Source organism: Lepisma saccharinum, chromosome 3, assembly GCF_977018435.1.
Source record: "Lepisma saccharinum chromosome 3, izLepSacc3.1, whole genome shotgun sequence".
Taxonomy (NCBI): domain Eukaryota; kingdom Metazoa; phylum Arthropoda; class Insecta; order Zygentoma; family Lepismatidae; genus Lepisma; species Lepisma saccharinum.
In genome coordinates this window covers 78,082,005-78,098,247 of record NC_139231.1, presented here as the reverse complement: position 1 = coordinate 78,098,247, position 16,243 = coordinate 78,082,005, and the positions used below count along the sequence as shown (strand labels likewise).

General features: G+C 37.1%; 1 protein-coding gene across 1 annotated transcript in view; it reads left to right on the top strand.

Moving 5' to 3' along the window:
• The first annotated feature begins 5,339 nt into the window (after positions 1–5,339).
• The window catches only part of LOC145985172 (legumain-like), a 65,762-nt gene continuing 54,858 nt past the window's right edge, over positions 5,340–16,243 (top strand). The window contains exons 1-2 of the mRNA XM_083118870.1: positions 5,340–5,570; positions 14,382–14,525. Coding sequence (XP_082974996.1) covers positions 14,388–14,525 — 138 coding nt within the window. The 5' untranslated portion in view covers positions 5,340–5,570; positions 14,382–14,387. The remainder of the gene's footprint in view (positions 5,571–14,381; positions 14,526–16,243) is intronic.

The following is a 16,243-nucleotide window of genomic DNA, read 5'->3' as shown; positions in this document are numbered from 1 at the left end:
TTCCATACCACACGTGATGCCAGTCCATGGGCCTCGCTTTCGGAGGATGAATCCGCTCTTTAAAGAAAACTTAACGCTGCCGGCAGAGAAAAGACGAAATCTGCAAACGTCTACTCTAAAGCATTTCGTTCAACGTCACACAGGAATAAGGTAAAGTATTATTAGCCATAACGAGACCCAGCCTATTAACCCCGTTGGGACACTTCCTAAGAGCTCATATAGTATTTGAAAGCATGCTTTTCAAATCCCTTATTATCCCTGAGGAAAAATTCCTTTGATACTCACTTTTCAACATTTCCGAACGACTCGATGCAATTTCTCTCTTCGTGCCTACCGAGATTGTTGCATTGGTGCAGGTAGAGGTTAGTGAAAAGCCCCACAACTGCGTCAAAGTCTCTACCGTTTGTGGGGGCCTCTTTTATTTCAAGTTGGAGAGGGACGCAAGGCTGCTTGCACCGTACAGCCTTGCGTCGGAGAACCAACTGTTCAGGTGCATCCTCTTCCCTTGAAAGTAGGCTTGTTTATTTTGATTTTCAATTTATCTAACCTAGACCAAACCACGACGGTTTAATTAATACGTCTTCGCAGCGCAAATTTCACCATTAATTACTCTTGAATACTACTCAAGGGAAGAGGAAACAGCTGAAGCACACATGATAATTGCCTACATGTGTACACCCAACGGCAAAACTAATAGTAGGCTAATTGTCTTTCAGCTTTTTCATTCGATCTGTTTTCCACAATATCATCATCATGTATTGATATAAAACCATCAATAAGCTGAGGCCATCATCTCCTTTGCATAAACAGAATTTCAAAATAGCACAGTATATAAATGTAATAGCCTTTCAACAGGATATATAATGAAAATAACGATTGGCAATTTTCCAACTATTATCTTTGCCGTTGACTGTACTGATAATGAAGTGCATTGTTGATAAGGTTAAATTTAAAAAAAAAATCATTTTAAGAACTCTTAACAGATGGCACGACAAGAGCAAGCTAAATTATTTTTTTTTAAATTCAAATATCTTCAGATTAAAATAGAATCGTCAACAATGTAATCGAGAAATTTCTGCCAAACTTTAAGGAAAGCTATTAAAAATTGCCAATTTTTTTTTTTTACAAAACTGTAATAAACATATGATAACTCCAAGAACTCGACTACGAATACATATTCAGCACGGGCATATAAGAAAACACAGGAACGTACTGTAAATTGATCCAGCCTATCCGTACATAGGCGAAGAGCTTCCTAATTTTTTGCGAGCACAGACTTTGGCAGTGCAATGCTCGTCCTTCCCGGAAGGGAGGCTTCAGGAGTAGTCTAAGCACTGATGTCTGCGCTCCTCCCAAAATGAATTGAAATATAAATTAACGACGCAGTTATTGTCTTGCATTTTACCGTTTTTTTTGTTTTTTTTTGAAAAGGGACATTACTATGGTAGCTTCGCCCACCTTATTCCGAGCATGACAAGGGCAAGGAAGAAGACAGGAGGGAGGGAAGGACAACTGAAAGCGAAAGGCGTGCTTTAAACAATGTCTTTCATTGCCTTTGCTTGGCCAAAATAAAGTGTCCTTGTGGCGATGTAGTAGAATTATCCACCCGCTCAGTCAGGGGGGAGGGGGGTAGACGTGGATCAGTCAGCTCTTTCCATTGTAAGGCAATATTGTTACGCTATCAAAAGCTCATTCCTCTTTCATTGCAAAGTGAGCATGATGAAAGGGGAAACTGTACATAGCGAAAGCAGATACGTAATATTTAACGTTGTTGAATATTTGGAGGGAAGTTAGCTACTCGTACAAATCGCACCAGCGACTGCAGTAATATAAGACAGATAAGGCGGAAAGGAAAGACAAATTATGAAGTACGAAGAAGGGTAGTGTGGGCTGAGTGAGTACTGTCATTTTCTTTAATATTTTTTTATTTATTTTCTTGATTTCGCTTGAGTTTGTTGGTTTGATCAGTCGGTCGTTAGAAATAAACAGCTGCTAGATGGATTACAACTGATTTTCTGCATGTGGTCGTTGTATCGGTTACCTTGTTTGAAGGAGTGGCTCAAGATAAAATTTTCACCTGGGCGAAATGGAATTTTGATTCCCCTACTTTCCACATTCCTCCAATATAAGTCATAACCATATTATATATTTACGGTTTTAATGACGAAGAATAATAGCCTTATTTTAGAAATACTATAATGCTGTTAATAAACACGTGTATTGTAGGTATGTGTTTATTTAATATATACGTAATGACATCAAAACAACAATAATCTCCTAGCTTAGATGATTTTGCAATGTACTTATTAAGTTATTCAGCAGTAGCTTCAATTAATTCTTGTCAACAATGAATTCAACTCTTTTTAAAACAAATAACCACGCAGCCGGTAGAGGCACATAGTGGTTTGGAATCCTCTTTAAATTGTAGATCGTCTGTCTCTGCTTTTCTGTGCATAAAGTGGACTAAAAAATAAACTCACTCTTAGTCATTTGACTCTAATCAAGGAGGATGCCCCGGTTTGGCGCCCTGGGTAGTCGCCCGATCCTGCTTGTTTCATGTATGCAAATGTAATTATTCTTATTCACATTTATCAGTGGAGCGAAGGGGAAAGTTTTTACTAAATATTTTGCAATTCGACAATAATATTGAATATTGTAGATCGGCATTTCTATGTTTATAGTGATTTTGTCAGGTTATCGAATGTTGAATTATCTATATATCCAATAGCATCGCTCTTTTCGTGATCGACGGAAAATTCGCCGCGGTATTTCAAATTTGTAAAAATTAATATTTTTTATGAAATAAAACTCTCCTATAGCCTTATTTTTCAGTAAAAGGTGTTCTTAACTTGGGTTACCAATACATTTAGCATCATTATGGACGCAAAAAAAAAAAAAAAAAAAAAATGAAAGAAAGAAAGAAAGAGCGAGTATTTGAGAGGGTTAGAAAACACTGCTTCTGGACGCGATGCTGAAGTGCACACCCATAAAGTCAGAACAAGAGCTGCCACCGCAATGGTGTATGACTCAAGCTTTATAGTGTGTCAGGACCTTCTAGGCGATTACTTTCCCATGTATTTCCAATATGATGTAAACGCAAGGAAGTACGGCAACATTATTATTTTTTAAAAAAAAGGTGTACTTATTGGTCGGGACTCCTGACTAACTATATAAACGCGAAAGAATCATGCTACACTGCTACTTATACCTTTAGAAATATGTAAATAAAGTAAGCGGCTACAACCGAATTACTATTTTAGTTTAGTAACTAAAAATCCGTATTACATAGATCCTCAATTAAAACTGATTTAGCTTTAGCATGAATTCGACGCATGCTAACTCATTACTTCGTGAATATAAAATATTATTATGATGGCGTCTATCTACGTATTGCTTCTTTTCTTAATGAGTTTAAACTTACACTATTCGCTTTTGCACAATCAAGGAACGTATTCAGTCAAAATACTTTTGGTTCTAGAAGATAAGCACATTTAACTGTGCGATTGACGTGCTCTTCTTTTAAACTTCTGTACTCGTGTGTTGAAAAAGAGCATAACTTTAATTAGAAAAACTTTAAAATATGTGTCCTCGAATAAAAATATTATTACATAAAATGGGCCCGTTCCGAAAGTCGCACGAGTTTAACGCGTTAAACGAGTTATGGTAACTGGCCGTTCCATAAGTGCTTCCATGCGTTTCATTATGCTGTCCCAAAAGTCGCATTCCGTGCGTTTCGTGCAAGAACGAGATTCACCAAACGCACGGGCCAGGAGGCTGGTTTGTTCCGTGAAAATCGTCTGCTCCTTGCAGACAAAGCGCGTGCTGATGGATTCAAACTGAACTAGTTCGGAAAATGTATTATAATTTTAACAGATAGCGATATGAAGCAACATGCACAAGACGAGTATGCCTTGACCGTTCTTAGAATGTGATTAAAATGAGTAACAGTGGCCATAATAGAGTTTATTTTTGCCGTAAGGACATTCCTTCCGCTGACGCCATGCGGAAACTTTCTCTAAACAAAACGCTGCGCCTGCGCTTTTGCCTAGAGTGTCCCATAAGTCCGTAAAATAACTGGTTTCACGAGCCCAGTTATTTTCGTTGAATGCGTTCGTTTCGTTAAGACTTTCGGAACGCACCCTAAGAATGGGGCTCTACTTTAGGGTGACCAGATTTTCTGAAATGAAAAGCAGGACATTCATAGATGCGTACGGGGGGGGGGGATCAAGTGCACCAAACCCCCTCTTTGACAAGGAAAAAGTCATGCTTCTTACATGTCTCGAACTGGACGTTTTGAAGGACAATTCCCAGAATGCTGTTGAAAAATAGGACTTTTTTTTTTTTTTAGCAGCATCGCAGACAGCAGAACACGACACTAAAAAAAGGACTGTCCTGCAAAAATCGGGACGTCTGGTCACCCTACTCTACTTAGGACGTATGAATCAGGTATTGTATAGGTACGTACTACCGTGGGTACTACTGTATGTGGAATTAACACGGGGAAGTATATACTCTCTGGTATTAATCAGAATATTATATTATTGAAGCATATAACATAATATGTCTGGTTTAAGCACTATTTTTTTGGGGTGAGCGGGACAGAATTTTTTGGATAGGGACGGGATAGGGATAGGACATTTTTTAAATCCCCACATTCGGGACGGGAAAAACTCTGAATTTCCCGACAAAGTCGGAAAATTTTCGGGACGGAAAATGTTCGAAATTTCCCGAAGCTCTGGAAATCTCGAATTCTACACGTCATTTTCAATTTAAGTTACTGTTTTTGCATTTCTAGAATAAGAACTAACAATTTCCGATAAGTTCCAGAAACTTACAATACAGAAAACGTCGGGAATTAACGACTTTTTTAAATGACCATTCGGTATTTCCCGACTGCTCGGGATCCCGGAAACTCGGGAAGTTATTTCCCGAAGTCGGGATCTGGACGGGAATTTTTTTTCCCCGACTTTTCGGGATCCTGCACACCCCTACTATTTTTACCTGGATTTATTTTAGATTTAATCTTTACTTATATTTCTTTCATCAACTTCGAGTAAACTACTTACCATAACAATTGAAAACAATTGATTACCGGTTGTTAAACAATTTAGCATTGTTTATAATCCTATATATATTTGACAGGATGCTTGGTAAAAGAAAAAGTAAGTATGATCAGTTAAAATTTTCATTTAACCATTTTCCGAAGTCGGGATAGGTATGGAATTTTTTTTTCTTGATTCCGGTATCTACTTTTATCACTATGAAATATGTGATTATTGTAGATAGCAACACTACATTCCGCGTTGTGTCTGGTGTGTTTTGTTTTGAGGGTGAGAGTGACCATGAGAGTTGTTGTTGCACAATTGCCGTACAGCTGATGACAGACAGTGATAGACAAAACAAGTTGTGACAAGTAGAAACCTCAAGGCGCTGTACCTGCATTCAGGGTATAATCTATATATTTAGTTCTTGGGTGACTGTTTTAGAATTCCGAGAGCAACTGTAGGAGCATCCATACTTCTTGTGCAGGAGTACCTGTGGCGTTGTTTACATTTTCAAGTACCGGCAGGGTGAGTAGCCACTTTGACAGTACCTGTCGAGGTAGCTGTCCATACAATAAAATTACATATTTTGTCTTTGGAATGAAAATCAATGTCTGGTATGATTAGAGGAAATTTGCAAGATTGAAGAGGAATGGAGAAGAGGAAAAAGTACAATGATCTGAAGAAATCAAAATATAATACACCATTACATAAATGTGATACACCATTATTTTTGTTGTGGATTATGTAAGAGTAGTTTCCTGCAGGCACATATCCAGGAATTCCTTTCGGGGTAACAGTTTGAGGTAAATATGCGATATAGCCCGAACGGATTTCTTCAAATGTACAGGAGAAACTACTTACTGAAATCAGTTTCTGTAGCATTGTCGAAGTTCTTCGAGGTATTTTCTTTCGCGGAAACTGAAAACTTCACTATAGAATCCTGCTGAACAAGAAACTTGCATTTTCTGTAAAGCGACAACATTTTGCCGTTGTTTCCATTATGTACCTGCAAATGGCGCGAGCGTCGAAAGTCACACTGTCTCGCCAGTGTTTCCAAACGCCTTTTTTTTACGAGAATTTTTTAATTTTTTTTTTAAACTATGCTTACCTAGCCTAACTCAACCTAACCTAACCTTGCCGGAAATGGTCCGTGGGGCTATCGTGAATGGTTTTGGGGCTATCGTGAATGGTTTTGGGGGCATCGTGAATGGTTTTGGGGGCTATCCGTAATGGTTTGTGGGGCTATCGTGAATGGGTTTTTGGGGCTATTCGTCAATGGTTTGTGATGACAATGAACACGAAAGTAGGTATTTTTCGGTTAAGAAGGTTGAAACACTGAATACCTACTACAAATAGACTAAACACAAACACGATGCATGATGATCCATGACGAGTGCACGCCATATTGTCTGTTACCCAAGCGGAACAAGGAAGACAAATAATGACTCGTAATATGAAAAGTTGGCACTATTTTATGGAAAAAGGCATAACTTCACCTCAAAGAATCTTCCGCAATGCAGAATAGGTAAGTATCAATGCTAAAATGAACGAAATAAACGAGTGAGAGGTGTTCGGGCTATATCACATAATTAGCCTTTTGAAAGGTCGTGGAAGTGTTTTCTCCCCTCGTTCAATTTATTCTCGCGGTAAAACATGTATTTTTTGACATTAATGAGTCTGCGAGCACAAAAGCTCTTGCCTCGGTCTCACTGCAGAACATGGGCTGCTTTTTTCCTCTAAATAGACGAACAAAATTAATATCCCCAGAAAGTACGTACCTTCTACTTCCATTTTCTGGTGTTACTTTTCCGATTACTATTATATTATTGCACGTAAAAAATGTTTTAGCAATGCATTTCTCCATTCGGTCGCGTCCATATTGTTTACGCACAGTTGCTGTCATTTGTTTCGGGTCTTCCTCTCCACACAAGAGTTTTGCTACCTTGTGTTCTGACGCCAGATGAGGAATGCCTACGAGGTTAGGTTCCATTAGCATAAATACAATGAAAAATTATTCTTTGGGCTAAGATAACTAAACCAAGCTAGTCTGAACGCCATATTTTTAAGGTGTATAGGTAAAACCTCACAATTGTATGTTTAAGGCCACTTGTGGTGATTGGGTTTCAAGGGGTTGCAAGGAAGCTGTTTTTACGAAGCTCTTACACAGGCACGGGATGGACAATCCACTAGAGACTCGACAAGTCGAGATTCGAACTGTGAGCTGCGAACTGGATGCAGGCAGTTCTCGAATATTTCTCTGATTTGAGCCTGAACACCACTAACGTGTCTTGTCGTCCCATTTTTGCAGTTCTTATAAAAGCCGAAACCCACCAAATTGTTCATATTCAGGCCTAAGTATTCAGAAGTGTTCAAAATTGTGTCGCAGCAGTCTTGTCATGTATCAGCACGAAACAAAGAAAATCTTCTCGAATACAGCTGGATCGCGAAATAATAAATGCACAGTGACAACCCTTCCGTTCCCAGCACATTAATATTTCGTCTCCCAGTATGATCAAATACTCCTCGATGGCACAGTGGTAGCGTCGTCACCTTGTAATCAAGGGGTCCTGGGTTTGATACCCGGTGGAGGCAAATAGTGGTTCGGATCCCACTTTAAACTGTAGGTCCAGTCCTGATTATCCTTACTGTGCATGAAGTAGGCTCAAAACACCAAATCAACCAAATTATTAATCTCAAGTGACGTGCCATGGGATGGTTTGTTAGGTCATAACCCTATTTGACTAATGCCCGGTTTGCTCAACCATCTTTAAAACGTTCTTAACGAGTTGATAGTTAACGCATCACTAAAATCTTAGCAGCCTGTTAAACTTTTAATGTTCGCTCAAGCGATTTTATAGGCCCGTTAACTAACGACATGTTAGAGACATTTTGCTTTGATGCCTTGCTATTCTCATACTTTGATACGAGAAATGCAACGTTTTCATTGGTTGCACCGTGGACAGTAGACTGTGCGTAAGTGGAATTGGGCTTTTTTGTATGAAATCCCAGGAACAAAAATAAATAAAGTAATGTGTAACACATACATATATGTTTAAGAAATGAATGTTAGTTAGGTATTTACGTCCGCACACCAAAAATGTTATGTATTAGGATTAACAGTTACATTGTAATATCTTAAGTTAGATTTAAATGAGTGCCTACCGACTGCAAATACAAGATCATAAATATATAAATAAAAACTACTGTTCTAGGTTATGGTAATCTGTTTGAAGTTTGATAAATTTAATTATATTAAAATGGCATTGCAAAAGAGGCCTAAAGGTGGAAATAAACGTGTGTTTGCTATAATAATTTTCCTCAACCAAAGAGAACATTTCACTAAATGTACGCCATGCATAACTTAACTTACTGTGCCATGGCAATTAAATATGTAAATATTGCAACAAGTCACTTCTATTGGCATTGATGTGAATGTGGCATTGCAAACAACAAATCTACTGTTTCCAAATATTCACTGACAAAAAAAGAAGGCACGTAAAATGTTTATCAGTATGATTACCGTTCATGCATATGTACAAGGGACGTTTCTGAATGTTTGTGTTTTTGTTTCGTACAAATATTTTTCAAAGAAAAATATACGTATATAATACAATACGATATTTTATATTTGATTTATCATAAATGGTAAAAAGGACAAGTACACTGTTAGACAGTATCCTCACCACTTGTACGAACGTACATGAATGCATGGTAGTGTGTTTTACAAACAAATATGCATACTTGTACAATGTCCATGCACATAATTACATTACCAGAAACAGCTTAGGATTAAGTTTTTTCTTAATGAAACATACATGTGTAGTACGGTACTTTACATTATGTTTGTTTATTCATTATGTGATGAAATTGTAGTCATTCAGAAAATGTACTTTGTACATGGAACGGTTGATTAACATGATATTTTACATTTGATTTATCATAACTGGTAAAAAAAAACAACAAAAAAACGAGTGCACTGTTAGACAGTACCATTACCACTTGTATGTATGTACAAGGAAAAATTTCCGAATGGATGGTAGTGTGTTTTTCAAACAAATATGTATACTCTTACAATTTCCATGCACGAAACGACAACACCTTTTAACTGCTTAGGACCTAAAGCTTTTTTCCTTAATGAAACATACATGTGTAGTACGGTTCTTTACAATATGTTTGGTTATTCATTATGTGATGAAATTGTAGTCATTCAGAAAATGTACCTTGTACATGGAACGGTTGATTAATATGATAGTTTACATTTAATTTATCATTACTGGTAAAAAATATAACAAGTACACCGAGACAATATCATTACCACTTGTACGTATGTACAAGGAATAATTTCCGAAAGGATGGTAGTGTGTTTTATGTCACTGCACAATGTCAAAATGTTACAATGTCCATGCACGAAACTATATACTTGAAACTGCTTAGGACCTCAAGCTTTTTTTCTTAATGAAACAACATATGTAAGCTATATTACGTGATGAGATGGTAGTTGTTCATAAATATACCTTGTACATGTAACGGTTGATTTTTTTTTTTTCAATTTTTAAGTGCTCTTTCAGTTTGTTATGAATACGATTTAATTTCCATGTGCACCGTTATATGTCAGCCCATTTTCAATATAATGCATAATAATTGTTTTGATTTTGTGATTATATTAAGACTCGCGTTATATTAAACAACATGTTTCATTCTACAGTACTTACGTACAGCTATGAGCTAAATAAGTAAATAGGTTAGGCAGGTTTTCTTTATTTCTGTACTTGGTTAGGTTAGGCAGGTCAGGTTTGGTGCTTTTAGCATCTCCAGTTTGCTACAGCTGTCCCTAGCTGCTTGTGATTCAGAATATAGAATGATGAACATTTGCGTCGAGCATTCTCGTCACTGCAAAATCATTTTTTTCCATTATGTTAATTGGAGTAGGTGGAAATTAATTTGAAAAGTTTGAAAGAACAATTCCCTACTACTTTGAAAGATTGCAGGCTACATTGTGTAATGTCACAAATTTATTTGACATTAAATGAGAGTACAGGACGTGTATTGCCTCTTTCTAGGACAGTTGCTTCATTTTAATTTTACCTCTTACGTTTTCTGACGTTTTTCAGTTTAAAAAGCAACATAAAATTGGAATGGTAGTTATAAGCAGACATAAGCATAAACACAAGAAACCACGACTTTCTCCAGTTTCTATGTGATCCACTGGAAAACGGCATGGATGACGACACCGAATATTTTGGTGAATGACTTCACCTTATACAAATTGAAATATGTAAAAGGAGGTTACATTATTTTAAAAAGTCATGCGATATTTTGTGTTTATGGTTACAGTGCATTGAAGGTGGAAGCCCAATATGCATTTTAAAAACATAAAGTTCGTATAATTAACTATAAGCATATATTTTTGGCTCGACAGGCAAAATTAATAAAATTTGAATAATGTGTGATGATCACGATGCCATTATTGACAAAACTTAAAAAGTACATTAATACGATATTTCTCATTTAACTTACATGTGATTTCTGATTTGCAGTACGAATTTATGATATGAAATACGAAATGGGAAAATTATTTTTGCTGTAGAAAGAAATTGAACTAGTGTATGTTTTGCGATGGTATGCAAATAATGTGTTCAAATCGGTTTGGGATAACCTTTCAACACAACAGCTGGCATACGCAATTTCACCATCTTATTTCCGACACAGCACAACGCGCTGTTAAACACCTTAATGAAGCAAAAGAGTGCCTTTAGATCTAACGACGACAATAGAGGTCTGTTAGCCTTTATGAAGGTTGGAGAAATGCCTCAATGTGCTAATGTAGCATTAACTTGATTTAATGCTTCTTTAAAATTTAACGCGCGTTGAGCGAACCGGGCATAAGTATTTCTTAAAAGAACGTCAAAGACAGGAAAGATGGCAAAATGACTGACCACCAAAAATAGTATGCATAACCCCTCTCCCTTCCAAAAATCCTGGGCACGACACTCTTTATCTCAGACACATTTTTTAAAATCAACTCACCAGAAGCTGTTATCATTTTGTATTGGAGACTGAAGTAAGATGAGTTCTTCCTGCAGGTTTGGATCTTCAGGACTTAGGAAGGTATCAGACCGAAGGGACACGTGGTACATGTCGCTTGAAACAATCCAGTCAACAGCAGCGTTTCACACCGTAGTGACACAAAAGGCCGCACAAATCTATGTTCGACTTGTGAAATCCTCAGGCTACACAGTATGAAATCTCCCTTAGTAGGCCACTGTCATTGTCACCTCGAAGACTACAGAAGTAAAATGCCTTCTCAACCGGTGGGAATGCCCCTCAGTTTGCTTCTTTCCTTTATTTTCTGTGCTTGTTCATTATACAGGCAACATCTTACGATTTGACATACACAGGACATTCACTATGTATACATTTTAGCAAGAAATCAGTTGAAGTCAAGGGTGGCTTGGTGGCTCAGCTGGTAGAGCAATGGCACGGTATTCAAAAGCCCTAATTCGGGTCCTGGTAGAGCCTGTAATTTCCGCCAAAATCTTCTTGCTTTCTCTTCTTGACATTCATAAAATTTTCGGCTGTCCCTTTATGGTAGGTAAGTGTCTGAGAGCATGTGTCAAATTCGGTAGGCTTAATCAAAAGTATTTTTTTATGCCATGAAATTCTCAGACTGCATACACGGAATTTGGTTCGGGGACGACAAAATCATCATTCAAAACTTTGATTTTCAGTTGATCTGTTGATCTGTGCAGCTTAATTCTTTTTTAATAAACTGCTCCAATACCCGGTACTGCTGAAGTATTCACTTTAGAGAGAGAGACCTTCCATCTCTTCGGCCCTCGACCTAAACTAGCACTACACTGAGGGTCCGGAAGTTCCGCTGTCATCATGTCTTCAGCTTTGGACCCGAACTGGAACTAGTAGTAGACTTCGTTACTTTACTGTTTTTTAGTCCTTTTCATTTTCGAATGACTAGTTCTTATAAAGCTACCAATGGACACTGACTGATCACTAATCAACTGCATGAAATGTCACACATAACCCTGAAGTCTCATTAACTGATTCCTTTACAGATCAACTGGGAAATTGAATCCTTGTATTTATATCCTCATTATATTCTAGAACATTCTGCAGATAAAACAATTAGTTAATATTGCCAGTAGTTTGACTCCTCTTATTCAAGAACGTTCCCTCTCGTGCTTTCCAGAGATTAAAAAATTACAACGAATCGTCCTACTTGTGCAGCTTCCAAATGCCATACCACACACCTGTACTCAATATAAAGATAATACAATAAATTCAAGTCTTAATGGAGTTACTAATAAATTCCTTAGGTCAGCTAGTGTCATGGCAATAGTATTTATTGTATATGTTTACATGTATATGTATATGCAGGCATTATGCCCTAAAGCTTTCTATGACAGTTTACTTTATCTTAATAGGCAAGGCTAAGCATTAAGAGTCTATAGTGCAGGGGTAAAAAGTTAGGGGGAACTGCCCCCTTTCGCTGCCACTGTCTGCAGGTAACAGTGACGTCAGATATTTTTTGTTTTGTTTAAAGCTTTCATAAACATCATATACTTGGAGGGAGGGAAATTGACAGAAAACATGTTTCAAACATGCCAGTCATTGAACTATTTTGCCACGAAACCAAGTAAATACCTCTGTGAGATATAAAAAAATGCTGTAAAACCTAAAAAGAAAGGTTTAATTTAGGCACATAAACCTAAAATAGGTTCTAGCAAGCAAGAGAGGTTATTTTAGGCACTATTAAACTTCGTCAGTTGTTTTCTAATGAGGCACTAATATAACTTGTTATTTCTTATTTACCTGCAAAGGAAAAATAGGTTAAAAACCTAAAATCAGAAGTCTAGTGATTGGTTATTGTGTGTTTTCTGGAGAAAATTTTTTCCCCTTCTGTATGCTCCTATGTGGGAATTGTATCAAAAAGTAATAATAATAATTAGGGGTGAACTGTTTTGTAATTTTTGCCAAAATTAATACACCACTGATGTAAAATTTACTGATTCCAATAACTGACATTGTACTGATCCAATATAAAATGCAAACCTTTGACCTTCTTTACTTGCTCGAGAAAGTGAAATATTTTGTATGAAGATTGTTGTTTATAAACATTTTCCATTGTTGTGCTATTGTGAAGTAAAGTACATTTGTTACCTTAGCATGTTATCTTATGGTGAAGCAGAACAGCCCGATGGCTACGTGCGAGTAAATAAAGCACCCACCATGACATTCCACAACAGCTTTAATTTTACATTGTTAAGTTTGGAGCTGAAAGCAATTTCTGAGGTGTTCTTTCACTATTTTAGTGTGCATACAAACAATTTTTGCTAATAAAAAGCAGCGAAAATATTCCACGATGGGAAAATTTTTACTTACATGGGCAATGCTTTGATATCAATTATCTCCATTATTTATGTTTTCTGCATGCTAGATCCAATTTTATATATGCAAAATGAAAATCTGTTGATTAAAACAACATTCAATGTAATTCTCAAGGGGATGCAGTGAGTCAACCCCCACCCTTCCCAGATGTTCACCTCATTAATTATTGTATGCAACTAAGTTATTGCAATGGGGCTTCCCTTTGAAGAAGAAATGAATATATTTACTTCACAAAACTATGTCATGATTTTTTTTATTCATAAGGATAATAACAAATTGTCAGAATTTTTCTCTATATCAGTGGTTCCCAAAGTGTGCACCGCAAAAACCCTAGGGTGCCGTGTCTGGCTTACAGGGGTGCTGCGAAATGCTCCAATGTATTCAATCAATGGTATGATTGTTCCAAATTTGTGTTTATTTTTTAACTTAAAGCAAGCAACCTAACTACACTAACTGAGCATTGCAAATGTTAGATAGACCTGCATCCTGACTTAGACACTGTGGAAAAATCTTGAAATACTAAAGGTGCCATGAAAAGAAAAGTTTTGGGAACCCGTGCTCTATATTATAGGCTATTTATAAAGTACCAGTAATTTTCGTGATAAAGTTTGCACTGATATGCCTGTATTGGCTGATATTGATAGGGTACCAATTAACTTGTTCCATTGCTAATAATAATAATAAAAAAAAGAAGTTGAGAATGGTATGGCTAGGAGGGGAAATGGGAGACCATTGTAAAATAAATTTTAAATAGTATTTTTTTTTTTTTTGGTCCCCTGTAGTAAACTGTGTATCCAGTGCTGTGGGGAAAAGATTGGAGCTTATACAGTGGATTTGAATCCTGGTTAAGGCATCAGTGTTTTGTACTGAGATGACATGAAAATAAGCCAATATGTACATAAAAGTAGTTGAATTCTTCTTTTAATTTTACAGGTAGCCATGGTGTCCTTTAGGCAACATGTCATAGTGTTTGCAGTCTTCAGTGTTGCTGTGTCACTTGCAAAATTGCAGAATGGAGGAAAGATATGGGTTCTTCTTGTAGCAGGTTCTAATGGATATGATAATTACAGACATCAGGTAAACTATTAAAGTTATTTTTTGCTGATAATGTTTAGCACATTTAGGTGAGATCACAAAAGCTGAGATGTGACATATATGTCACATTTGGTGTTTTCACTTTTGCTCATGAAATGTTCGGAGATATATATTTTGACTGCTTCACATCCTCTTAGTAATATATAATTAGATTCTGGCTGTATTTGGGGAGGGGGCAATTTCCCGCAAAAAAAAATACTGTTTACATTAGGAAGTATCTTTTTCTCTGCATATCGCAGCAAGTGTGATATGCAAGTACGTTTTTGAACCTCACGTCCTGGTGGACGTGTCTACGTGGAGTTCAATGAGGTTCAAAATTTGTTATTTTTTTTTTTTTAACTTTCATCTTCCTCTACTTGATAAATGAAATTAGGTTTCTTCTACCATAGGCTTATACTGTACTGAAGGAGACGAGATATAATTTTTAACTCTAGCATTCATAGTTTCGGAGATATTAAGAAAATAGAATTTTGAATTTCCCGCCACAAACAAGCCTGGGTTTTGCATTACAATATTTTTTTCTCCGGAACTGTCAGCAGCAGTGCGCCATTCTTGCCATAATTGATTTGCTTTATTTTACTTCTCTTTTTGTGCCAATTTTAACATTTTTGCGAAGATGGGGATGAGTGATGTTATGATAAAAATTCATGAATGGACACTCTCAAACATCCATGCCCATGCCAGGATTCGAACCCGGGACCCCTGGCATCATAGCACGATATGCTAACCAGTCCACCATGGGGTTCTGCATTCTTGCTGTGAGAATGGAACATGTATCGGACAATACGCAAATACTGTTTTGAACCCTCAATGTCTTGGTGTTGGCTACGTGGGGACCAAATGGAATTCAGATTTCATAAGAGGAATAAGATTTCTCTTACTTTCTCTTTCTTCTTCTGTTTAGTAAATGAAAATTGTTGAACTGAAAAAAATGAGTTATGTTTGTAATTCTAGCATTCACAGTTTCAGAGACATACATTTTTAGTTAAAATCTTTGCAATTTTAAACTTCCTGCTGAAAACATGCTTTGTATTTAGGCCTTATTGCCTAAAACAGGCCTCTACGTTTAAGGGTTACACAAAATTTTGATAAAATATTTGTCCATGTACAGTGTTCTGGGTTGTAAAAATAAAAATGACTGTAAAACGGTATTATTACAATCCAGAAATGTATGTATCACACACAACACTCATTATAGTGCAGAAGGCCTTAGAAAGATCGCTTCGCGGGCTTACAGCAGACAACAATATGAGGGTGTGTTTGCGAGAACCAATCAGGTCCGCGAATGAGCGAGCCCGGTTGCCACAGCTAGCTCTCGCTGCACCCTTCTGGAAGGGTGAATGACCTCTGCCTCTTGCTACCTCGGCCTGTTTGTTCGGCTGAGGAGCAGACGACACGAGAGTATCGGCAATAGTGTGCGAGCGACGTCTGCTGTTAGCCCGCGAAACACTCTTTCTAAGGCCTTCTGCACTATACCACAGTGTGAAATATACAGGGTGTCCATAAAGTCTCTTTACAACTTCAGTCTTTTATTCCAAACACATATGAAGAGATAATTAATGAAATTTGTCACATAGTAGCAGCATATATTGAATTTTTTTTTCATAACTTACTAAACCTCAATATGGGCACCAATGGTTGCACAAAGGATGTCAAGGTAAAAATCGATTTCGCGCCATGTCCACTCTAGCATAGCCTCA